The sequence below is a fragment of the Macaca fascicularis genome, chromosome 11 (genome assembly GCF_037993035.2).
Source record: "Macaca fascicularis isolate 582-1 chromosome 11, T2T-MFA8v1.1".
NCBI lineage: Eukaryota > Metazoa > Chordata > Mammalia > Primates > Cercopithecidae > Macaca > Macaca fascicularis.
In genome coordinates, this window is record NC_088385.1 from 89,231,001 (window position 1) to 89,258,720 (window position 27,720).

The 27,720-nt window shown below is 33.7% G+C and overlaps 1 protein-coding gene across 13 annotated transcripts in view; it reads left to right on the forward strand.

Moving 5' to 3' along the window:
* The window catches only part of METTL25 (methyltransferase like 25), a 127,805-nt gene that overhangs the window by 57,685 nt on the left and 42,400 nt on the right, over window positions 1-27,720 (forward strand). For 4 of the 13 annotated variants that reach the window (XR_006690564.3, XM_005571656.4, XM_065524632.2 and 1 more), the window contains exons 6-7: window positions 21,583-21,677; window positions 25,638-25,667. The exons of 5 other annotated variants lie outside the window; for them this stretch is intronic. Coding sequence is in view for 4 of the 8 variants with exons in the window: in XM_005571656.4 (XP_005571713.3) it covers window positions 21,583-21,677; window positions 25,638-25,667 (125 nt within the window). In the remaining 4 variants the exon portion in view is untranslated. Of the gene's footprint in view, window positions 1-3,458; window positions 3,514-21,582; window positions 21,678-25,637; window positions 25,668-27,720 lie in introns of all 13 variants that reach the window. 4 more of the 13 variants (XR_012419756.1, XR_012419757.1, XR_012419758.1 and 1 more) reach the window with 3 other exon arrangements.

Genomic DNA, 27,720 nt, shown 5'->3' on the forward strand with positions numbered 1-27,720 from the left:
AAAAAGAAAACTATTCCTACTAAACTATATGCCTATGTATTTACATTATGTTATAGAATTTTTATGTATCTTTTCTGAAATAAATGAAAAAATACTTTAATGCAATCACAGTTCTACAGCTTTTTAAATATTACATGTATAATATTTTCCTTAATTGGCAATAGGGTAAGATTTATGTAGGTAAGTGCTTACTTTTGGGGTTTATTATTTGGTTGTTAGTTCAAGAGTTTCCTGTTCTGTAGGTACAATGAAATTCAATTAATAAATGGCTCAATTTGGGGACAGGTGTAGACACTTGGTGTGTCATTAAATTTAGAGACACTAATCCCAGCAATTTGGGAGGCCGAGGCAGGCAGACCACTTGAGGTCAGGAGTTCAAGACCGGCCTGGCCAACATGGTGAAACTCCATTTCTACTAAAAATACAAAAACATTAGCTGGCCGTGGTGGTGGGTGCCTGTAATCACAGCTACCCTGGAGGCTGAGGCAGGAGAATCTCTTTAACCCAGGAGGCAGAGGTTGCAGTGAGCCGAGATGGAGCCATTGCACTACAGCCTGGGCAACAAGAGCAAAACTCCATCTCAAAAAGAAAAAAAAAAGAAAAAAAGAAAATTAGAGTCACTATCCTTACCCTACATTTTAAGATCTTTAATTTCAGTTGCCTGCTTCCTTCTTTCACTTCATCATCATTGCCCCCAAGGATGCCTTCCCATTCCAAGGGGCCTCCCTCTGCTCTTCACACAGTACTTTTTTAAGACTCTCATCTCTGGTCTGGACCTTAGCAGCCATCGCTCTGTACTGTGAAGTCTCAGGATTTTCTCACCAAAGATGGATTCTGTCTTTTTTGGCAGCATACTCTACTCTCTCTCACACTCTTTTCTGCACAGTTGCACCTTACTCTTTCTCCGGAGTGATCCCCGGAGCTCATTCCGCTGGTTTAGGAGAGTGTCTTTCCTAACATATTTAAATTAAAATTTGTTGTGTTGCCATGGATTGTGAGCAATTTTATCTCTCTTTTGTCTGCTTTTTGTAAAATACGTAAATAGATTCAGATTTAGGTGACTTTGATTATTTTTTGGTAACCAGAAGGTGTCATTAGTGCCTTTTTTATCTAATGTTTGATTCTTCAATCTCGTACTTAAAAAAAGTAGCAGAAGTTACTTGCCAGGATTGAAAAAAGAAATTTGGTTACTCCTTGCTCATCCATTTTAAATCGTTTTTCCAGTACTTTTTCTAATAGATTGTTGCTTTAAACTGTTAGCAAATATTCATTGGTCATGTATTCTAACTAAAATGAATTTGAATAGGGCATGTTAGAGAGGGCTTTGAAAAACCTAAAGGAAGACAGAAGCAAGATTGTGTATCCACATATTGTCATTGCCATTTCTTTCCTGCAAATAAAAAATTGGTAGATTGATTAGTCTTGAGAGGCACAGATTCCATTCACTTTTGTATCTTCAGTACTAAGCACATTCACTCAAACATGATTGAATAGATGAATGTTTGTGTAATGTGTGTTAAAATCAAGTAACTAGGAATAGAAAAAAAAAACACTGCTTTCCTGCCTTGGCAGCTGAGTTTTACACACCTCAGAGAGTATGTGATTGCACTGAACAAACATTTATTGAGCAACTACTATTTTTCAAGGCACTGTACTTGGTACTTTATGTAAAATAATGGGAAATGGGGGAGAGGCTCATAAAAAGTCAATAGTTATGGAAAGAGGTAGGAAAAATAGATGAAAAGCAGAGTTCAGTTCAATATCATCAGTGCCAACTGTGTTCCACTCTGTGCTTAGGGGTAGAGATACAAAAATGAGACATCATCTTCACCCTTAAATAATTTCTTTAAAAAGCCCTCAATCCTAGCAACCAGATAATCCTTATTAGTAATTTTTAAAAAACATTCTTTTTTTGTAAAAACCATTTAGAATAGAAAATTCAAAATTACATAGGAAAAGAAAATACAAAGTAAGTCCCCATACCTATATTGTTTTTTTATGTATCTTTCCAGAAAAGAAAAAAAATTACATATACACATTCTATATTCTTATATATTGTGGGCAAGCAAATGTATAAACTGTTCATCACCTCTTTTCACATAATGTATTTTTGATAGTCTTTCTATATCAGCACAGAGAATGTTGCTTTAGTCTTTTTCATTTTGCAAGGTATTTAATATATTGTATTTTATTTATTCAGTACTAAATAGTTAATACTTGCTTAAGGCAGTGGTATTCTTCTTTTAATAAACCAAAATTTAGTGAACTGTTGAGCAGTTCAATGTAGAGTTTAGAGAATGTAAAATATGGCACTAGTGTTCATCTTTATTTTCTTTATCATCAAACATTAGTTTCAAAATAGTATAATAGCTGCCATAAGACAACTACTGTATTACATCTGTTATCTTACAGCAGAGTAGCATGTAACTCTGTCTGTGAGGGGTTGAGGGTATGTTCCCGTGTAGTGACACCCACTGTGTCTTGAAAGATTCAGTAGAAGTTAATCAGACAAGGAAGTAAGAAGGGTATTGCAGGCAGAATAAACAAAGGCATGCAGTGATAGATGTTTAAAATCAAGTTTTTTTTCCTCTTTGACTTCATAGTCACTCTTTCTCATTGTAATTGTCTTTCCCACGTCTTATTCTTGTTCATGTCTTTCATAGAAGCAATTATAATAATAATCCTAATGTCCATTTCAGTCAGTAAAAAGGCATGATTTTTATTGACCTCCTTTCACATTTAAGATTACTCCCTAATCTATTTTCCCAAAATCTCTTCTTGATCTCTTAGTTTCTTTCTTTAGTACTTGGTCATTCATAAAATCATCTTTGAGTTTTCTAAGAAAATTAGTTGAAGAGAATACCTCCACATTTTTGCACACTAGAAATGGAAGCCTCTCAGGTAACAGATTCTCAAGCATTAGTCTTGTATCCTGCCTGGGTAAAGGCAGTTTTGTCTTCTCTTCTGAAGTTGCTGTTGTTCACTGTAGGTTTGCAGGACATTTAGGCCACAGGATTTAAATAAGAAAAAGTATTGGAAAGGTTTGTGAGAACTGTGACCAGCAGCTCTAAACTCTGAATTTCCCACTCTATAGGGATAGTAAACTGGAAAGGCCTTCCTGTCAAAAATATCTTACCCATCAAGAATCATTGATATGATAAGGCAAACAATGCTAGGCTTCAGTAGGGAAAGCTAATAGTAATATCTTAATGTTACTTAATTTCCTGATGCATACTTGAATGAATAGATGATTGGGAGTTTTGCTTGTCGGGAAAGCAAAGAATAAGCAGGAGGAAACAGGACTGAGTGATATGATGAAATGGGTGGGGATGTATGCAACGTGAGTACCCTCAAATACTTTGGAGGTCAAGAAAACAGTTGGAAAGCCAAGAGATAAGAGAAAAATGTGGAAAAAAAAGTGATAGGAATAATGAAAGTAAACTTGGTTTATATTACAGTTTTGCCTAGCCCTGGACTGAAACACTTTCTCATCTCAAAAACCAGATGGCAAAGGTAACATACTCCCTTTTCTCTTTCCAACACTCCATCTCCATTTTTCTCACTGTATCTTTGCTGTAGTAAAACAGAGAAGATGTGAACCATCCCATGAAATTTTTATTACAGTATTTCTCAATTCTAGCTGCCTTGCTGAGTCGAATTTGACACTTTTAGTGTATAGATGCCTAGGCCTGCCTCTTAACATCTGAATAATAATCTCTAGGCATAGGACTTGAATATAACTATGATTAAGAAGTTCTATAGGTAATTCTGATGAACAGCATGGTTGAAAACAAGGTATGTATTATGATTATATAAGAAGACATGAAGAATTCTACAGGATGACTTACAGATACATGTTCAATATTATGTATAGTTATTGTTCTTCTATGCAGAGACTTAGATGGGTCCTAGTCAAGTGCCAGTTTGCAAATTCATATGACAGGTTAAATTCAAAAGGGCCTAGGAGTGTGTATCAAAGTCCAAAATGCAGAGAGCTGAAGTAACTAGACCAAAACAAAATCCTTGAAGTATAGAGCTCAGAGTAAAAACCTGGGGAAAACAAACACAGATGCAAGAGGGCAGGAAACTGGGTCATAAATAGGGAATGAAGTTAAGTGGTTAGAAGCTAGACAAATTCAAGGAGAAAAATCTAGAACAAGCAAAGTATGTTTGGGATAATTATTATGGGTATCCCTAGATTTTTGATAGCTTACCTTTATCAATGAACAGATGTGACTGTGTGTGTGTGTGTGTGTATGAAGGCAGACAATGACAGAGTTTGTTCTGGGCTATTTAGCAGATACTGTTTTGATAGATGGAATACGGACATAGCCTTATTTTGTTTATACAATATATACTATGGAGTCCTACTATTCCATACTAAAATACAAATCTACCACTATATAGTTTGATCATTATGCTAAAATATCTGACTTACAGAGAAAGGGGTTTATGTGCACAAAGTTAGCATATTTCCTGTAATATATCAAGCACTGGATTCCATGGAGTTACATCTCTGAATGGTTAAATATGTCATGTGTCCTTCTTTTAATATTTTACACACCTTCACCCTCACTTTATTTGCACAGCTGTTTTTAAGTTTGAATTGGGGCAGTGTTGCCCTTTGGGATGTAAATTTGAGTTATTAATAGTCTAATATAATACAGTAGAAAATTCTGGTATGTACATTGCTACTTTTTATGATGATATTTACTATGTAAACAATATGTGTTTTCCATGAGTGTGTTTACCCAATACAATGTGGTAGACCATAGAGGTAGTTTGTCATGAATGTCAGTTTTCAAAAATACCACAAAGCTGTATGAGCCATTGTGAATACTGAATTTATACCATATGTTTTAAAACTACTTTTAAATATTTTTACATTATAAGCCAGTCGTCCCTAGGAGAATAAGAAATACCAGAAACATTTTTATTGCAGTCCTTTATAGAGTATCTGTTTGGTCAAGCTTGACTAATGTTTCAGTATTTTGAATATTGATTATTATAATAATTAATTTGAAGTGTTTACATTAGTTCTTCTTCTAGAAGTTGTAGAGAGAACTTTTTTGGGTAAATATCAAGATAACTTGGTTGTTTTCCTGATAAAGATACAAACAGAGGAAGCACTACTAGTTACCAATTCAGATCTACGCATTTTTTCTTCTTTGCTAACTGAACTATGATTTTGTTAAGGAATCATCAGTTGCTACTGGGAGCAACCCTTTCCAGGGCACAAATCTGTGACTGATCTGCTCCTTCCCTGCCTCCTCCCAGCCTAGTACCAGGGCGTCTTCTAGTATTGTTAGTGCACTCCACATTTGCACAGTCAAATATCAGTAGTGTAACCCTCGAAAGCCTGCAGGCTTAGCTTCATGTTTACCCCCAGCCTTAATATGACATGGGTTAATGAGGTGATTCTCCCATAGATTCCTCCATTTACTTCAAAAACAAAAAAAAAAAAAAAAAAAAAAAACACAGTAGCGGGTCACAAATCATCTTTTAATGGTGTCTTTTAATCTGATGCTGCCATTTCTGTATCAAACAAATTTGTCAAAGGTGCATGATACCTATCCTAGTATAGACTGTTTCTCAAGTTGTATCATCTCTAGGAATTGTGAGGGAGGAGGCTACATATCTACATATGTAGATAATTATCTTTACTGTTGTTGAGGTTTAAAAATTGTTCCTTTGCTTTAAATTTAGAGGTACTTCATCTGAAAAGGTTTCTAGAGGTTGAAGAAAAACGTGTTGAGCACATTGTTTGAATATATAACATACTGTTTAAATAAGCTTATCTTACATTTCCAGATTTCTCAAATATTCTATATATGATACTAAAACTGCTAACATAACATTAACCAGTTAATATCAGCACTAAATCATGTGTTATATCATAGAGAAATGTATGACTAATGTCTTAGTCCCGTTAATGGCAATGAATTAATCCTATCATTGCAACAGTGCAAACAATTGCTGTCTTTTCAGTAAAGATCTGATAATATTTTCTATCTCATACAATATGTATTTTCTTAAACAAGGCTGTTTACTGCTGTGGGCTTTTAATGCTGGAAGTTTGGAGGATATTGAGGAATAAAGCATCATTTCTCTTTTCAAAACAGCATGAATTTGACTTCCATTTCCAGCAGTGTAAGAGATGAGATTTTTCTGAGGGTTCCTCCTGCTACAGTTCAGCTAGATACTGGCTAAATTAGAACATGTATTTTTTTAGGCATTGCTGAGTCCACAAAAAATAAGGGAAATCTCTATGGATCAAGAAAAATTACAAACAAAATGTTTAAAAGGAGAGAATGGGCAGAGGGAGGAAGAGGAGTTGAGACCAAAGGAGGGAACTATAAGCCATAAAGTGATAGATAGTGTTGTTCTGAGATAAATGCTGGTCTCATTGACATCTAAAGACTAATAATGGTCCCCAACTAATGGGGAAGCTGATCCTGAAATATCCATACTAAGCTACACCCTTGACTGAGACAAAGCAGTCTTCAGTCTATCTCATGCATAAGCAAATTCAAATCCTTTTAGGGAACTACTTCTTAAATTCAGGCTCTTGAAATTTCAACAGATTAAAATCTATTAAATATGAGCTAAAATCTTAGAAAATCCCAACTAAATCCTAAGATACATGTGGCTAGATATCTTGGCTGACCCTCCTATTATATTCAACTAAAAATCCTGAATACAATTGATTTTTCCTAGAAGCATTGAAATGATGGAAATATATATCCAGTCAATATACAGAAGAGTGCTGAAGTCCTCAAAGACAATGGAAACACTGAAGTTCCTGAGGGTATTTGTGTGCCATAGCAAACTTGAGCTTTAATAATTTCATGATTTGAAACCACAAAGGTGGGAACAAAAATAAGGGTACCAATAGTAGGAAGAGAGTAAATTTGAAAAATTCAAGAAGCATTTAAGATTGTTTAAAGGAGATAAAGGAAAAGGGATTATCAAGGATCATTATCAGGTCTCTGTTTTGAGCAGCTGAGTGAGTGACAGAACGACGTGTATGATAGGAAACGCCAAGGAGGAACCAAGTTTTGGGGCAAAGGTGGAACATGTTTCTTTAATGTTTTCTTTCATTCCTAGCATTTGCCATAAAATGGGGTATATAGCAAGCAGTCAATAAAGGAATAACTTATGAAATAAAATTATAAATGGTTAAAAAAAAAAAGCGCTGATTCAGCACTGGTCAAACCTAAAGAAGAAACAAAGGTATTTGATGAGACATCTCCAGAATAATTATATTTTAAATTAATTCTTTTCAATTACTCTCTTTTGGGCTTCCTATAAATCATTAGTATTTTGTCAAGAATCCGGAGATTAAGGCATGGATCTTTTTTTAGCAACTCCTAATTTAAACCATGAAACTAAAATGAAGACTTTGAAATTATGAGAACATAAGAGCCAATTTAGTAACAACAACATTGGGCCATAAATATCAATAAATATTCAACATAGAATATGCTGAAATTTAGGAGATATTCAGCAAACTAAGTATGCATCCACTGCCCACTTTGCTAGATACCGAGGATATCTAAATGAAACATTTTAAAGTAATATCTAATGTAATAAATAGGGGTTTTTTTTTTACCGATAAGACAATTGTAATATAGTTTGATAGGTACTGTATTAGAGTTATGTATAAGTTACATGCCAAGCATAGAGAGAGTGATTTCTAGATGTCCAAGGGAGTGCAGAAACACTGCATAGAAGAAAACATGCTTTGACTGACTAGCATTCTCCTCTGTCTCTCTAATATTGTGACCTGGATGAATCAGTTAGCTTTTGTGGATCATCTGTAAATTAGTGAAGCAAGAGAGGGGTTAAATTAGACGATCTGTCCCTTCTGGCTCTAATGATATCATTCTATTACTTGAATGTAGCTTTCCAAAACATGCATATTATTTAAATTTAACATTATTTGTATTTATCAAGACATTTATTTGTAGTATCTTTTTTTCTTAATTATATTGGATTTGCATAAATAAATACTTTCCTGCTACTAGTCTGCATTTGGATGATAATAAGACATTTTTGAAAATTTTACTTTTACATTTATACCTGTATAATAATGGCCATAAATGTTGTTTCTCCCAGTTTTATATGTTTGGGTTTTAAGAAGTAAAACTAGCAATAATTTATAGCAAATGTATATATATTTATTTTCTTAACTATATTGATATTAATAGTGTATTAGTTTGTTCAGTAATTCAGTGAGGAACTATCAGGATCTATCTCAGCTTGAATTAAGTTTCTGGTGTGACTAGTATAGGTATTGTTCTTTGCAACCATATAGCAGATGAGTAGACTTTACTACCAGCCTTGTAGATTCAGCTGTTTATAAGCTTTTGTTACAATATCACATTACTCCTCACTGTTCAGCTGGACCTATGTCTCAGAAACATTATTGCCAATTAATATGGGATGAATACAGAGATTTCTAGATGTACTTGGCATTCTGTGCACAATTACCTCACTCTGACAGCTGTATATGATCTTCCGTCAGCTGTATGTTTTCTAGAATACTGGCACTGATTTTATTTTTGCCATGGGGCATCTTCTTGCTGCCTATAAGTAGTTAGAAATGGAACTTTAATATATTTTGCTTATTTCTTTCTTTAATTTGCACCTCGTTATTTTTTGTGATTAATAGAAAGTGGTTTTTGAAGCTCAGGCAGACTGGATTTATTCAGCATAAAAAAATTCTCCTTGTGTTCATGGTAAGTAAAAGAAGCCAAGAAAGTGTTTAAATCCAAAATAGAAATTGAGTATGTCCACTTAAAAGAAGTAGTAAAGTGGAAGAGTTTATACTTTGTATATAAAGTAATATGAAAGCAAAGTTGACAGAAATTCTTGTCAGAGAGTTGACAGTCAAATTAATATAAAACAGGTTTTACAAAAACTAGATTACAATCTCCTCATTTTATATATGAATCTAGATTTTGATGCTGTAGAGCAAATAACCTTGAAAAATATTTTGCTGTAATGTTCTCATTTCTTTTTCCTGGGGTAAATAAATTACCAGACAGTTGTCTAAATTTTCTTCATTATCATCCATCTGACACAATGTGTGAAATTTTTATTGGTATGAAGTTACAACATCATCTGTAATATTAGTATAAAAATTATCTGAGGTGTTCCATATGTGTCTCATTATAAATTATTTTATCAAGTATAGAGTTTTACAGCAGGGGAACCTGCCATACACAATGAGAAACTCCACTGGGAAGCTGGTATCACAGTGTTTGCCAAACCAGCACAATGTTTTCTCTCAGCACCTGGGTTTTGCCATTGTATAGTCATGCATAAAAATACCAGGACAGTTGTATCTGGACTGATTCATTAATAATAAATGTCTTAATGCAGATATGATGCCTTTAAAGTAATATACATGTCTTTTAAAACTCGGTGTTTATTTTCTTTTTTATATACATCACACTTTATATACATATACCTTGAGATTACATTTCCAGCCTGCATTTTTAACCAAAGGATAAGTGAAATACTGGTACATTGATCATATAATGGAATTAACAGTGGAGATGAGAAGTAGAAAAAAAGGATATTGTAAATCGGGTTATGTATACCTCGTGTATTAGGCAGGGTGCTCATACACACACATGTAATTAGATTTATTAAGAATGGGCTGACACAATTATGGAGGCTGACAAGTTCCACGATACGCTCTCTACAGGCTGGAGACCCAGGAAAGCCAGTGGTGTACATTCCTATATGAGACTAAACGCCTGAGAATCAGGAATGCCGATGGTGTAAGTCCCAGTCCAAAAGCAAGAGAAGACAGATGTCTCAGCTTGTGCAGTGAGGTAGTGAGGGAGAGAATTCAGCCTTTCCCTAACTTTTTGCCCTACTCAGACTCTCAATGGGTTTGATGATACCCACCCATATTAGGGAGGGCAGTCTGCTTTATTCAGACCATCAATTCAAACACTCATTTCTTCCCAAAACTCCCTCATGGGCCATCCAGAAATAATGTTTAACCAGATATCTGGGCATCCCATGGCTCAATCAAGTTGACACATGAAATTAACCCTCACACTCAGCATGGCCCAGTAGGAAACAAATCAGAGATAATAAATTTAATCATTTTATTGTAATCGTTACCATTTTACTATTACCAACTCTCTCCATTTGTATTTTCTGGGAAACAAAACTTCATACATAAAGTCTATATCTCAGTGATTTAAATTGAAGGTACAGTCTGGTGAAGGCCGAAAGAAAGGAACCATAGGAGCTCAGTCCATATTTATGGAATGAATTAGTTAATTGCCATGAACATATAATCATTGTGCTGTGATTTTCTTTAAATGTCTTGAATTCTAGAATCTTTAAGTATCTCCTTTACAACTTGAATCATTGTTGACAACTGCACATAAACATTATCTTTTTAAGTTACTTTTTATACCCACATTTTTTCTGATCATTTAAGAGCAGAGCAATTTCTAGAACTTGCCTGCTTTTGAATCGCCTTCTATATTATTATTCTTATGGTTATACTATTTTAAGTTATTCTTCATTATTTTATTAATGCCGAAGAGTAGGTCTGGTTTAAATAATTAATTATATTTATCTTTTAGGGTTTGTTTTTGTTGTTGCTGTTGTTGTTTTGTTGTTTGAGACAGGGTCTCACTCTGTTGTCCAGGCTGGAGTGCAGTATCATGATCATGGCACACAGTAGCCTCGACCTGGGTTCAGGCAATCCTCCCTCCCCAGCTTCCCAACTAGTTGGGACTACTAGTGCGTGACACCACACCTGGCCAATTCTTGGCTTTTTTTTTTGGTTTTTGTTTGTTTGTTTGTTTGTTGTCATAAAGACAGGGTTTCACCATGTTGCTTATGCTGGTCTTGAACTCATGGACTCAAGCACTCTGCCCACCTCTGCCTCCCAAAATGTTGGGATTACAGGTGTGAGCACCATGCCAGGCCTATCCTCTTAGTTTTAATATATTTTAGAAACCAGTAACATGTAAGTACTTCACAAATCTTGATAGTTCAATATAATGTTTAATACACCTTTTATCCTTAGGCAATATTTTGAATATCATATATACTTGGCCTTATTTAAAACCTGAAATGAAAATCAAGAAAATTTTATAGAATTCTCCTATAACTGATGCTAATTATAAAACTATAAAATTCTAAGGTGGGAAATGAGTTTCTAAACTTGCAACTAAACTGAGAAGTCATCTTTACTTGAGAATGTGTCAATCTACATGGCAATTCTTCAGATACCCTTGAAGGATATTTTTCAGGAAACCTAAGGAGTCTTTGTCAGTCAGAATAACATGTCAGAATAACATGGAACAGAGACTTAAGTTTAAAATCAAGGTAAAATGGCTGGTAAATGACAAATACTTGACCTTTTTTTTTTTCTAAAAAAAAAAAAACTATGTTTTGTGGGAGATTGTAAGATGCCTATCAACCTAAATTTTACTTTATTGTTTCAAAGCATTATAAAAGTGACATAGATGCATGTGACACACAAAAAGGAAGCTTTAATAAAGGACTTTGAACTATGAATGAACTCAAAATATTAAACATTTATTTCTATATTTACCTTTCAACATAAGTAATAAATATATTCACATTATAAAACGAGTTTGAAAGTATGCAAACATATATGTTAAAAAGTAAAAGTTTGTTTGGCATCACATGTGACACTCCCTTCACATATTTCTTGCTATGCATGTACATATACAAATGTGTACATGTACAAATACCTCTTTTCTAACAAAAGGATTCAAACTGAATCCTTTTCATTCATTCATACATTTATATATTCTTTCAAAAATATTTATTGAGTGTCTACAATGTGCCAGATACTTTTGAATGAGAAGTGGAAAAAAAGTCCCTGCACCCATGTCATTTACCTCCTAGTAGGTAGAGACTGCAGAGCAACAAGCAGATAGATAACTAGTACATCAGATGGTGATAAATACTATGGAGAAAAATAAAGTAATGTGAGTTTGGAGGCATGCTGTTTTATATAGGGTAGCCAAGAGAAGCTTTGTTGTTAAGATGACGTTGAGCAGACAGTTGAAGGATGAGGGAGCAAGCCATGCAGCTATCTTGGAGACATAATGTTCCAGACAGAGGGAGCAGCAAGTAAAATACCCTAAGACAGGAACCTGTTGGCCCTTTCAAGAAAGAACAAAGACCAGCATGGCTAAAACAGTGTTGTGACAAAAAGCAGGGAAATTTCTTAGGGAACTATTGCTGGAATCCAGATGGAAGATGGATAGCGCAGATCAGAGGGGAACTTTGGAAGAGATGGTTAAACACTTCTTGTGCAAGGTTTTTGAAAATGCAGTTTTATGTGGGTACGTGATTGCGAAAAGAAAAGCCTATCTATAAACATTAATATGATTTGAGAAAAAGTGAAGTCATTTTATGACAAGTTAAAGCAAAAGGATCTAAATCTACCTCAGTAAAAGATTTAAAGCTGGAGAATGTAATGTCAACAAGGATGGTGTGATTATTTTAGAAAGAGATTTGGCTTAAAACAAATTGTCAAGATAATAGGAGAAGCAGCAGATGCTGATCAAGAGGCAGCAGACAAGTTCCCAGATGCCATTAAGAAAATTATTGGAATGTAAGGGTATCTTCCTGAATAAATTTTCAATGCAGATAAAAATGCCCCATTCTGGGTAAAAATAACTGCTGCAAAGAACACTTATTAATAAGGAAGAGAAGCAAGCACCAAGATTGAAGGCAGGAAGCGATAGGCTAAGTCTACTGTTTTGTGCAAATTCAATCAAGTTTATCAACAGAAATGTCCTTATCTCTAAAACTACTAACTCCTGGGCCTTAAAGGGAAAAGATAAACATCGGTTGGCTCCTTTTCAGTTGTACAACGTGGAGGTCTGGACAAGAATCCTTTTTCTGGATTGATTTCATCAATGCTGTATATGAAGTCATGAAGTATCTTGTCCATAAGGAGCTGCTTTTAAAGTTCTTTTGCTATGATACTGAACAATGTGGCTGGCCACCCAGAACCCCATACGTTCAACACTGCTTTAAAGAAGATGTACAGACAGCTAACAAGTATATGGAAAAGTGGTCAACATTACTGATCATCAGGGAAAGGCAAATTAAAACCACAATGAAATATCACATCATACCTGTTAAAATGACTGTTATAACAGAAAATCCCATGGGACAACAAGTCTTGACAAGGATATAAAGGGAACCCTGTTACATTGTTGGAAGGAATGTAAATTGGTGCAATTGCCGTGGAAAATGATATAGAAGTTCCTCAGAAAATTAAAAGTAGAATTACCATTTGATTCAGCATTCTGACTTTTGAGTATGTATCTAAAGGAATTGAAATTGGGATCTCAAAGAGATATCTGTACTCCTGTATGTATGACAGTATTATTCACAGTAACCTAAGATATGGAATAATTTCATCTCCATTAATGAATAAATGGATAAAGAAAATGTGGTACACACATACAATGGAATATTAGCCTTTAAAAAGAAGCAAGTCCTGCCGTTTTCTACAATATGGATGGACCTGTAGAAAATTATCTTAAGTGAATTAAGCCAGGCAGAGAAAAATACTGCATGATCTCACTTGTATGTGAAATCTAAACCAGTCGAACACAGAAGCAAGAGCAGGGGCTGGGTGGGAGAGAAACAGGGAAGTATTGATCAAAGCATACAAAGTTTTGATTATATAAAATAAAATCTGGAGATATATTGTATGTATAACATAGGGCCTATGATTCACGGTACTGTATTGTATACTAAAAAATTGCTAAAAGGGTATGTTTTATGTTAAGTTCCTTTACTACAAATGGAGAAAAAAACAGGAAGGAGACAACTTTTAAAGGTAATGAATACATTTTTGGCATTGCTAATGATGATGGCTTGATGGCTTTACAGGTGTTGACTTATTTCTGAACACAAAAAGTTGTATACATTACATATCTACAGCTTTTTATATGTCAACCATACCTCAATAAAGCCGTTTTAAGAAAAGAAAGGGAGGGGAAAAATACATATCAGGTATGAATGTTCATTGAAACTAAAGAATTTTTAGCCATTAATTGAGTGACTGGCCCATGTTAAGTACTCAATAAATATATATAAGATTAAAAATCCAAATTGTAAAAAGTTGAAACAGCAAATGAAGTGTGAAATGAAGCTAGCAAACTAGGCACAAGCAGATCATGTAGGATTTTGTCAGTCATACTAAGGATTGGGGTCTTAATATTAAAAGGAGAAAAGGGATTTTTTTAAGGAGAAGAAGGATTTGTTAAACAGGAAAGTGAACTGGTGAGGTTTGATTTTTTTTTTTTTTTTTTTGAGATGGAGTCTCATTCTGTCGCCCAGGCTGGAGTGCAGTGGTGCAATCTTGGCTCAGTAAAACCTCCGCCTCCCAGGTTCGAGCGATTCTCCTGCCTCAGCCTCCCAAGTAGCTGGGATTACAGGCAGCCATCACCATGCCTGGCTAATTTTTGGATTTTTAGTAGAGACGGGGTTTCACCATGTTGTCCAGGCTGGTCTCGAACTCCTGACCTCAGGTGATCCGCCCACCTTGGCCTCCCAAAGTGCTGGAATTAAAGGCATGAGCCACCATACCCATCCCTGATGAGGTTTAAATTTTAAAAGATCATCATGGTTGCAGAATTGAGATTGGAATAAAAGGGAGCAAGAGTGGATACTGGCACACCAATCAAGAGACTGTTGTACCAGTCCGGGTAGTTTAGGATGGTGGAAATAAAGAATTTTTAGATTTGAGGAAAATTTAGGAGATAAATAAATAGGAATTTCTAAAACAAACTGAATGAGAAAGTGTCAAAGATGTTTCCTGAATGTTTTGACTTGTGTAAATGAATAAATATTAGTGCCAGTTATTAAATTCTGAAACTTCATAAGATCTAGATTTGTATTTTGAAGTTAGTTTAATTTTAGACATGTTGATTTTGAGGTGCCAATGAAATATCCATTTGGAAATGGTGGTTAGGATATTGATAATTCAAAACTAGATCTCACAGAAGAATATAGGATTCCAGATATAATTTAGGAATGGTAGTGGGTTGATTAATATCTCCCAAAAAGTCATGTTCATGAAGAACTTCAGAATATGACCTTATTTGAAAACTGGGTCTTTGCAAATTTAATTGGTTAAGATGGAGTCATCATACTGGATCGGGTGGGCCCTAAATCCTAGGAGAGTGCACACAGAGAGACACAGAAAAAACTGCCACGTAGACAGGTAGAAAATGACAAGGATTACTAATAATCACCAGAAACTGGTAATGGAAGAAACAATGAAGTATTCTTTCCCAGAGCCTTCAGAGGGTCTGTGGCCTAGCCAACAGCTTGATTTTGGACTTGTGGCATCCAGATTTGTGGAGAATAAATTTCTGTTGTCTTAAGCCACCCAGTTTGTGGTTAATTTGTTACTGCAGCCTGAGAAAACTAATACAAGAATTATTGTTGTGTATTGTGGTATAGATAAGATATCCTAGAGAAAGAGTATAGTAAGGGGAAGAGTATAGGTAGTGCAAGGGTTAGAAATTGGCTATCACTGACAGAGGGTGCTCACAAACTAATTTTGGGCAATTTGGTCAGCTTTATTATGCCCACCTTGTGCTTTAAAAAGCAGTAGGACCCAGCAGATGTGATACTTGGTTACCATACAAATAGCTTTATACCTATTAGATCCTACCTACCACTTTATACATGTGTTTAACCACTGCAGGCATTTCAGTTTGTGAGCCTTTGTTCAAATAAAGTATTAAAGGGATGTGGGGAGTGGCAAGACTAAACCACAGAAACATTTCATAGGCAGATAGAAAATAATGAGTCAGCAAGGGAGTATAAAGAGAATTAAGGCTACAAATAAGAGAGAATGGTATTATGGAAGACAGATGAAGAGATTGTTTAAGGAATGGGGTATCAAAAGTTTCCGAAAATCTACAGTGAGTGTTTTTTAATCCATTGGATTTGTTCTCATAGATTACACTGTTGAGGGAAACAAGAGCTGCTGTTGACATGGTTAATGTGTGTGTTTTAGAAAGATAATATTGCTCTTAGTATAAAGGATGGGCAGGAAGACCAAAACAAAGCGACAAAAGATTTAATGAGTAGGTATTGCATTACCAAGTTAGTAGCTAATGAAGACTGAATATGAAAAAGAAGTATAATTAAGAGGATGTATATATAAGAACTTAGCATAATGGAAAATGGTTCTAAAGTTCAAGCTTGTTTAATTAGGTGGATAATGATATTAACACAAGAAGGAATAACCAGTACAATCTCTAAATTTAAGAGATTATTGTTTCTAAAGCTTGCAAGAAATACTAAGAAATAGGATAGAAAACAAGAGACTTCATCTATTCCACAATTATGGAAGTGAGGCTAGGGGAAAGCAATTTGATTCACTGATAAAGGGCGATTAATGCTCAGTTTGATTAGATTTGAATATGGGTATATGAGCACAAAGAGAAGACTGATACATAAAAGTAGAAATGGTGAACTATAACTTTGATTCAGGTCATATGAGGGAACTTCAGTCTTCACTGCAGTCAGAATGAAACTAATCAACCAAATTCTGAAGATAATATTGAAGATCTACATAAAAGGCTTTGTTTGACTTTGAGGGTTTGCTGCCTTCTTCTCAGTTGTTTGCACTTAACTCCATTAGATAAAGAGCAAAGGTGTGAGGCCACTGTGATCTCAACCACAGAGGAAACTGTTAAACACAGATTCAGAAAACTTCAAGATGTTTATGTAACCGCGTGGCGTCCAGAGGAGTGATGTGTTTTCATATAGCTTTGAGCCAAGGCTGGCAGTTCATGTAAACTGCACTCATATCTTAAAGTTCCTAGGTGTTTTGGATAGGAATTCAGGGATCCAGGTCCATCAAGTAAGACTGACCTTCTGTCCTTCATACGTTGTTAAATATTTAAGAGGGAGCTCTCTTACACACAGGTTGAGTACCCTCTGTCAGCCTTTGTTGTAGTAAATAGTAGCTTTATGAATTCTAAGGAAGACCATAACCCTCCTTCATAATCTGCATAATCTTCATCAGTACAAGTCAGGAAACATATTTGAAGTAAGACCATCTTTTATTATGCTCCACTTCTCCAGTGACAGCCCCATGGGCTCCATGTATGATGGCTCCCTTGCTGGCTTCCATCTGTATCACCTGGAAACAAGGGAGATCCCAGGAATCCTATTTCTCTGTCCATATCTTCCCTTTATCACCAGAAGTCAATTGGGAAGCCCAGAACTCTGTTCCCATGGAAAAATTTTCACGCCATCTTCCCTCTACCACAACACTTACAGCTTCACCACTTTGTCTCTAGAACTCTGAGGACTAATCCCATCGTGTCTTTTATCCCTATTCATATTAGCTACCACCAGAGCCCAAGGACTCACAGCTCGTTTCTTATTTCTAGAACCCTAATCACAGGTATCTCCATAAGCCCTTGGTTTTGACTAAGTGTCCCATTTTCTGGAATTCACAGTCAGTCATTATGAAAGTTGCCTATATATATATTGCCTCTTCTCTGAAAGTTTCTTTATTTTCGTAACCGATCAAAACCTAGCTGTAACGAAGCACACTGCCCATACTCCTCAAGCAGTGGATTTTTTCCCCACATTCCTTGTATGGAGTAAGCCTCCTTCTCATTGCTAATTGTAGACTATGTGTGTTATCTAATGCTGTGTAAAAAACCACCCCAAAACTCAATGGCTTATAGCCACAATAATTATTTAGTATCTCTTATAGTTTCTGTGAGTCAAGAATTTGGGAGTATACTTGGCTATGGGTTTCTTATATTAGATTTTTCCTTCTAATAATATACCCTTTCTGGTATAGTGTATTTTTCATATGTGCTGTACCCCTTTCAACCTAATATTAAGTAATATTTTTTCCAGTCCAAGTTTTCTTTAGATTGTCACTGAGGGAAGACCTCTCTGCCTGTTTTCAGGAACAAGCTTTTTTCCCGGCAGCCTAAGGTAAATTGCAGAGCAGTGATAATCCAATAATTATACCTTTCATTACAAATCAATTGTTTTTTGGATTCTTTTCATATTCTGCGCTATGTTGACTTTCATCTCTTTTTCTTCCAGTGTTACAAATCTGTTTGTAGGTATTTGGTTAGGATATTAGAAGAAGTTTAAAAATTGCTAGTCACTTATTTTAAGTTGTAAGATATTCTCTATTTTGGTTTTGGAGAGTATATCCTACTGGAAGCTCAGTTTTTAAATTTTTGTTTCATATTTCATTAAATCTTCCTCTCATCCTTATGTCATGCTTCTTTATTAGGTTGAAATCTCTGCTCAAATAGCACACCCTCAGAAAAAGACTTCTGTGTTAATTAGAACAGAGTTATTTAACTACTGTGCCATGGATGTTTTATGGGTATGCCTGAGATATTGTTTCCCTTGTTCCCTGGGGTTTGCCTGTGACCACATCATCATCCTCTGTTTATTCTAATGTGACATACAAATTTTGCTATATTCCAAGAGTGCTGAGCTATAAAAAGTTTGACAAGCATTAAGATGAAGATTTAAATGTAAAATAGATTTAGGACCAAAGTAACAGTGACTTAAACAAGACACAGGGACATTTATATTTCAATCCAGAGGTCAACAAGTACAGCTGCTCTAGAAGCTCTGTACAAAAAAGTCTTATAGGAACCGAAGGGTCTTCTATTTTGTTGCTCTACTCTCTACTGCTCTTGTTTTCATGGTCTTAGTTCACTTGGTACCATGAACACATTCCAGACAGAAAAGAAATGAAGCAGATAGAGGTAGAAAGTGTGGGTGAAAGAACATACACCCTCCCATCCCTTTTAAGTACATGACCTGGAATTTACACATATGGTTTCTGCCCACATTCAATTGGCCACAACTCAGTCTTGTAGCTATCCTAGTAGTTGCATAGAAATCTGAGATTTGCAGCCTTTAATCTCAACAGCTGAGTTCTCTGTTACTACAAGGAACAAGGAGAGAATGGATGGGTAAAGGGAGGAGTAGCTGTTTTATTGGTTAGTAATGAACCAGTTTGAATATAATAGCACAACCCCATCTCTCTAACCCTTTACTTTTTACAGTGAGATCTGTATTTCTCTTATTTGTCAGGAAAAAAAATACTTATCGTAACCCTTTCACTTTGCAATAATCATGTCTCAGTTAAATCATAAAAGCTTCAATAAAACCCAAACCACTCTTTGAAGTCATCTTGGAAATAGAAGTAGCCCAGAGTTCCTAGGACCTGGATAGGCTACAAGGGCTCTATGAGTCCTATCCAATTGTAAGTAAAATTGTTTGTTAATATACATTTATATAGCTTGGTGGTTAAGAGCATGAGTTCTGGAGTCAGATTGCCTGAGTTTAAATTCCACCTCTGCCTTGTGCTAGATTTGTAAGTAAGGCAGTTGACTTAAGCTGTCTGTCTGTGCTCAGTTTCCCTATCTGGAACATGAGAATAATAGTATACCTACTTCACAGAATTGTTCTAGGAACTGAAGCTAGTTAATACATTTAAAGGACTTACAATAGTGTCTTGATGTTAAGTGCTGTGTAAATACTGGCATTTTTATTGATATATAATATTTGTACATATTTACAGGGTATGTGTGATATTTTGATAAATGCACAGACTGTGTAATGATCAAGACAGAGTATTCAGGATATCCACCACCTCAAGCATTTATCATTTCTGTGTATTGGGAACATTTCAGATCTCTTCTAGGTGTTTTTAAATATACAATATATTCTTGTTAACTATAGCCACCTTACTGTGTTATCGAATATTAAAATTTATTTCTTCTATCCAATTGTATGTTTGTACCAATTAATCTACCTCTCTTCATCTACCTCTCCCCACAACACACATACCCCTCCCAGCCTCTGGTAACTGTCATTCTACTCCCTATCTGCATGAGATAATATTTTTAGCTCTCACATATGAGTGACAATGTGTGATATTTGCCTTTCTGTGCCTCGCTTATTTCACTTAACACAGTGACTTCCATTTCTACCCATATTTCTGCAAATGCAGGGTTTTTTTTTTTTGACCAAATAATACTCTATTGTATATATATACACCACATTTTCCTTATCTGTATCTATTCATCTGTTGATGGATACTTAGAATGATTTCATATCTTTGCTGCTGTGAATAGTGCTGCAATAAAGATGAGGTTGTAGATATCCTTTTGAGATATTGATAATTTTCCTTTGGATAAATATCCAGTAATGGGATTTCTGGATTGTATGTATGGTAGTTCTGTTTTTGATTTTTTGAGAAACCTCCATGTTGTTTTTCATATGGCTACATGATTTGCATTTACCTGATGATTAGTGATGTTCAGCATTTTTTCATATAGCTGTTGGCCATTTGTATGCCAACTTTTTAGAAATGTCTATTCAGATCCTTTGGCTACATTTTAATTGGATTAGTTGTTTTGCTATTGAGTTGTTTATTTGTATTATAATTTGTATTCCTGGGGGGATGGTCCATATCTTCCATCTGATTATCAGTAGGGTCTATTATAAATTTTAATTTAATACCTGAACATCTGGATAGGCTATGATTGTAACATCTTTCATAGGCTATGATTGTAAAATTTAAACTTGTTCTCTTTCAATCAAAAGTCATCTAGTCCCTCACGGTACAGAAGTTTACTTACTGGAATCTATCCCAACTGCATTTTCTTATAAAGCACCTTTTTGTTTTTATTTTATTTTACTTTTTATAATATAATAGAAATTAATATTTATGTTTATCTCAACTTGCTTTTAATTATCACTGGTTTTGTTTTTAATAAAATTTTCCAGGTCTTAATTTAAAATATAAATTGCTTTCTTTTCCTTTCCAAAAACCCTGTGGAACTAACAGTTCTACATCAGAAATTTTAACATCACCAAGTTGCATGTGTAACTCTATTAAGTTGAGCAGTAGATATGTGATTAAGTAATGAACATTGATTTTTGTTTTTGTTGTAAAACATAGGTGCATTTGAGCTAAATTGGGTCAGAGTTGAAAATATTACAGTCTCTTAATATAAGGAAGAAATAAGAGCCTGTAGAGCTGTTCTTTTTCTGAAGGGGGAACGTAGTGGCTTAAAAAAAAATCTGAGGCTTCAACATTGTTAGGAATGACTTTATATTATTCTATAATAAATTGCCAAATGTCATATTTAATAAGTCACTTTTAAAAAGTCAGGTCAGCAATAAATTTTCAATATCTCATTACTTACCTCCTATAGTTATAATGAATATCAAGAGTATTTGCATTTTAAATTGCTAAATCTTAGAGAAATTGTTTTGGCAAATTGGTTGGTACCAGACTTGGAACTTAAACACAAAGCAGCTGTGTTGAGCAAATACCACTTTCATAACATTAGTATGCTTTCAATTAACAAACTGGAATGAACTGTTAAACATCACCATTTCCATGTTAAACTACTGTTTTTACTTTCTCGATGACTGATTTGCTTTCTCAGTAGATTATTTATTTTAACTGAAAAAGGAAGAATTTTATTTAAATAATCCGTATTTTTCCCCCATCTGCAGAACGTACTCAGGAAAAGTGGGGATTTCCAATGTGCCACTATTTAAAGGAAGAGAGATGGTGCTGTGGTCGTAATGCCAGAATGTCAGCATGTTTGGTATGGTTATATTTTTTCCTGGAGTAACAGCTTTATCCAGATGTTGTAGAATTTATTGTTTTTGGCTAGTATCATGGACTCAATGCCAAATTTTGCAGAACATCCTCATTAATGCTTTTGTGCATTGGAAAGTATAAGAAAAAAATGATTTTCCCTTTAAATAATATCCACTCTATATGCAGTGTCATGACAAAATTATATATAATTATTTTAATTATTATATAAAATATAATGTAAAGTGTTCAATACTTTATCCAAAGCTCTGTGGTTTGTGTTTCTTTCTAGTAGATCATTTGGTTTCCTAAATTTTTATAGAATGGGAAAAATATTAAGCTAATTGAGATATGAAGTAATTATCTAATTAAATAAAACATTTATTGTGCTGCATTTGACTAGTGCCCTCAGACCTAGAACGCTCTAGCCCGTAATGTTCTCTGTTCATGGCACTATGTCAGTTTACAAAGAAATGAGTTAAATAACGTAAGTGATTTTTGTGTTATCAGAAAATTAAAATGCTGCAGTTATGTAGAATTAATAAATTTAGAGATCTGAAGTGCAACATAAGGACTATAGTTAATATGGTATTATATACTGGAAATCTTCTGAGAATAGATTTTAGGTGCTCTTACTGCGCACACACACAAAAGGTAATTATGTGAGATGGTGGATATGTTATTAATAAATTGCTTACCTATTATAATCATTTCACTAGATATAGATGCTGCTCAGCTTATGATGGGGTTATGTCCCAATAAACCTTTCATATGTTGAAATTACAGACAAAAATGCACTTAATACACCTAAGTTACCAAATATCATAGCTTAACTTAGCCTACTTTAAATGTGGTCAGAACACTTAAACATTAACCTACAGTTGGGCAAATTCATCTAACACAAAGCCTGTTTTATAATAAAGTGTTGAATTATAGTAAAATTGAATTATAGTAAAGTGTTAAATCTCATGCAATTTATTGAAAACTATATGGAAAGTGAAAAATTGAATGGTTGTGTGAGTAGTCAAAGTATAGTATCTACTGAATGCATATCACTTTTGCACTATTGCAAAGTTGAAAGTTGGGAACTATTCATATGTATATATAAACATCATGTTGTACACTTTAAATTTATGCAATAAAAAATTTAACAAAGTAAAATAAAGTAAAATACAGTTGATTAGATAATACGTTTAATGTCCAACCTCAAGATAAACTAATTCTTTCAGGGACCATTATTTCTATGCCTATTACATAGCAACATAAGAAATAGTGTGCCAGTGTTCTAAGTTATATATACTAGAATTATCTTAGAAATGTATTTATGCTAACATAATAACTTCCTTTGGTAGCCCCACTTAAACTACTTTTCTGGAAATTTGTCTTGTTCTCTCACTCTTTAGTAAATGGTACTTGTTCAAGATCTTGTTAGAATGACAGGTTCTTCTTGGGATAACTTAAGTATCAGAATGCTCATAGCCAGTGTTATACCCTTGACGCAAGAAATTGAAATAGTCTTTTTTAAGTGAACCTAGCCTCAGAGAAAAGACCTCAAGATATTGGCATCAGGGATTTCACAATGTAACAAGGTAGATCTATCCCTCTGTGGTGAGAACCACAACTAATAGTCCTCACTCATAAGCAAAACAGTTTTAATCAGATTTATATTATCCTCATTTTCATTATTAACAGAAAGACAAGAGTCAATACATATCTAAAGGAAGACTAACCAAAAAAATGGAGATATTTAAAGAAAAAGCAACTGGGAAGAAATGTAGATTATCTAAAAGAAAAGAACTATGTAATATAGAGAGACAAAAGAATATGTTGTATCCATAAAAAAAAGAATTATTTCTATCAAAATAAACATTCAGAGAACCAAAACGAAGACTTTGGAAAATAAATTCTATAAATATAGAATTAGCAGACCATGCTGGCCTTACCTTGCTGTGACCAATGTCAGCTGCCCATGGAATGCCGTTCTCCTTAGCTCCATCCCAACCCATGTCCACCTTGACTTATTTTTTTGATTCCAAAGTAATGTTGGAAAATCTAAGGAACAATTCTTTTAATATATCTTATTTTATTGCCTTTTACTCCATAACTGACATTTTTGACAAATATTCAAAGCTTAAGTGGTCTTCTTTAAAAAAAAAAGAAGAGATACTTTTCTGGGAAATGATTTCAGATAAACAGTTAAGAATACCAACCAGACACAAAATATTAATTAAATTAGAGCAATCTCATTAACATACGTTAAGCCTGATAAAACTTCTAAATTATTCCAGACTAGTATGAAATGACTGGTTGGTATGTTTTCTTCATCCTCTTTGTTCGTTGTTCAAGAATAGTATTAATGTTTGCAAAACACTTTTTAACCACCTACCTGATTATCTTTTATTATGTAATCACAATTTATTATTTCTATTTCTAAATTAAGCTCATCGGCAACACATAACAAAAGCAGTCCTGGCATATCCGATATTTTTATCATATACCAAATCGCCTCTTTTTAAATACTCTTTTTTTTTTTTTTTAATTCAGTTTGGCCTTTAGGAAAATTTATAATAAAAATCTAATCTGAAACTAGCACAAGGAGTACCATAAATGAAAACTCATCTGGACCTGTTGCTGTTTAACAGAATATGAAAATTATATAATAGCTGTCTTCTGTATTCATAACATTCTACTTGGCTGTAGATGTTCAGTGAAAGTATCATTCAAGTAAATGGGAAAATTACATTTTTTTTCTTCAAACCATTTCTGTGAAGCCAGTTTTCATGCAATGAACTCTTTTTCCCACTAACTCCACATGGTGTGAGAGCATGATAAACCAGGATTCTAATAGCAAGTTTTTAGTTCTTGCTCTGTATTTTGCTAACTAGCTAAGCAACTTGAGAAAAGTTACTTATCTTGTCAGTGATCTTGTGTATCTACAAAAATTGCTCTTATACTTATAAAAATATAATTGTAAATTATCTTTTCATTTTAAAAGTGTATGATTAGCTATATGTAAACAGTTTCATTGATGAAAATAAAAAGACCTGAGGCAAATATGGGTATTTTAAATTTGAGTAGCAAGTACATGCACATCTCTTACACATTTATTACTTTTCTGTGTTTGAAATGTTTCCTAATTTAAATTTTTTAAATAAAATTTTAAATTTTAAAAATAAAATATAGTTTAAAAATTATATATATTTGGAAATATATCTAAAAACTCAGTTTCAGAAGACTCTATTCCATATTTAAATTATGACAAATCTTTCATATATTTTGGATTATGAGTATTTATTACAAATGTTGGGAAATATTTTGTAAAAAGTGTTTTGGACTTTAAATAAATATAAATGTAAAAACCAGTATATATAAAATTGTAAAAATATGTGTTACTTTCTCTTCTACCTGGCACTTGATCATATGTGAATTTGATTTGAATTTGTAGATCATACAGACCAAAACTACATATAGTTTTCCAAAATAAGTTTTTAATTATAATCTGGATTTTTTTGTTCACTAAAAGATGAAATCATATGTTTATTAAAATTATGAGAAAATATGTTAAAATATGTATCTATGTCTGTATATGTGCATAATAATAGCGTCGGATTTATTTGATTGTTTTAGCTACACTAAAAATGAGCCAAGACTATGTCATTTCATTTCTTTCCTGTTTTCTAATTCCTTCTGAAATTCAAGGACTGTATATAATTAGAATTGACGTTCAAGGATATGTGTTTGTGTATATGACACACATCGATTATAAATTAGCTCTAAATTACACAAGCATACTAGTTAACATTCTTTAATGATATTAATACTGTTAAGTGCATAAACTTAAATATTATCACATAATTAATCTTTCTAAATGTCAGTTTTACAAACTCTTATACAGTGTGTTTATAAATCTTATAAGATAAGACTCAATATATCAGCAATCTGTCTTGTTTTTTTCCCCCCCTTTAAGGCATTGGAGCGGGTTGCAGCTGGCCAAGGGGTAAGTAAGAGTGTTTCACTGATGAACAGGACAGTTTTTCTCTCAAGCACTCTTCATACTTGACCTGCTGATGAACTTAAAACCTAATGGAATTTAATAAATATCTTGTCCCAGATGCATATTCAAATTTGTGCATTTTCTGTAAGTTTACTTTAAAAGCAAAATGAACTTTTCAGAACTTTCAAGCTTTTAGGAAAATTTCTGCATTATGCTCTTATACTAATTTCTTGGTATTATGCTAAACAGTCTATAAATATTTCTGAAGAATGCTATTGTTGAAAATTGGGCTTTTTTGTGCTTAGTTCAAGCAAAGATAACCTATATTATTCAGTACATTGTTTTAACTGTAGTCCAAAACACATACTTCAGTTGATTGTTTGATAAATTTTTTCTTTACTGACTTGATTAGCCATTAGTTGCAGTAGCCAAATGAGTTTGCACTTAGAAATAGAAGTTAAATATAATCCCCCAAATATCCATGTAATTGTCTTATTCTTTACCTTGTATTCAGGATTTTTTAAAGAGTTTTTGGACCCTTTCATAAATTTTTAAAATTTAACCTAAAGTTTACAAATCTTTATTTTGCTTTTGTTCAAGGAACATTAATGTGTCAATTTGAATTGTTAAAAATAATAATTAAAAAAAAATTTAATAACAAGTATCATTTACTGAGTGATTACTCTGGGCCAGGAACATTGTTAAGCATTTTGTATGTAATTATATTTTTAATATATTCACTGTGCCTATCTTAAAATTGATAAAATCTGATTCTTTTGAAGGCATTGGTATTAGAGCATATCATTTGAGTTTGGGAACTTTAAGTGAGTGGGACTTTAGTTACAAACTGCTGGTTTGCATCATGTCTTTACCACTTACTAGTTAATGAGCCTGAACACATGTCATAATTTCTCTGTAGCTTAATTTCTTTTTCTGTAAAATAGGGAAGAAATAGGAGTAATAGTAATACCTTCCTATAGGGTCGTTAGGATGAAATGAATGAAAAATGTACAATGCTTAAAACAATGTCTAGCACATAGTAAGTGCTCAATAAATTTCAACTGTTGTTGCTGTTATAGATAATTAATAATGATGATCATGAAAATAATAGCTAATTTTGACACAGAGCTTACCAAAGTACTATTTAAAGATCTTCTCATCAATTGAGATAATAAGTACATAGTACTATATAGTATGTACTCTTGTTATCCTATGATACACGTGAAGAGACTGTAAGGTAACAAAGACTGAGAGACTTGAATCTCTGAGTCTGGAATTCAAGCTCTTAACTACTATACTACATATCAACTTAACGGTTTTCTAGGGGTCCGGGGAAAAAGAGCTTTTATCCTAATACTCCAATGCATTCGTGTGGTGTTTTTTAATTGTACAAGTATTTGCTCATTCTTACACTCAATCTTATCAGTTGGTTTATCCTAAACCTACATGAAGATGATATATAGCAAAAGTTTAATAGCTTGTTCAAGTTCCCTTAATTAATTGCAGAGTCCAGACTTCCAACTTAGTGCTCTTTCCACTAGACCTGTAAAATGCATGTCTGATACACATGCTTTAAGGGTATACACTTTGTGTTCCCTTCAATTTTAAAAATACATTAAAATGTTAAGTTAATGTATCACTTAAGAGAAATAAAGTAAACTCTGAGCCACATCCAGTTTATTCTTGGAATAGTCAGGCACAGACTGTTCAGGAGATATTGATTCCCTTTCCCCTTACCCATCTGTATTTACCAGGATAGATAGTCCAACTTAGTTATTTCAGGAATGCACATTTGAAGGCATTTTATAACCTCTTCCCTTTCTCTTAGGAAACAGCTGTAAAGCTCTTACTCAGAGTAACTTGAGAATGATGACTTATTCTCTTCTGCTGTATTTTTCTGTGCATTCCATTATTTATGTTCTTGTTTAAAATGAACTTCATGTTCTTTTGTGTCGTATTTTACAATGATTTTAATAACAATATAAATACATATTTATTTCAAAGTTACCTTGATACCATTTAATGTAATTTGTTCAAAGGCATGAGGAAGAAGAGA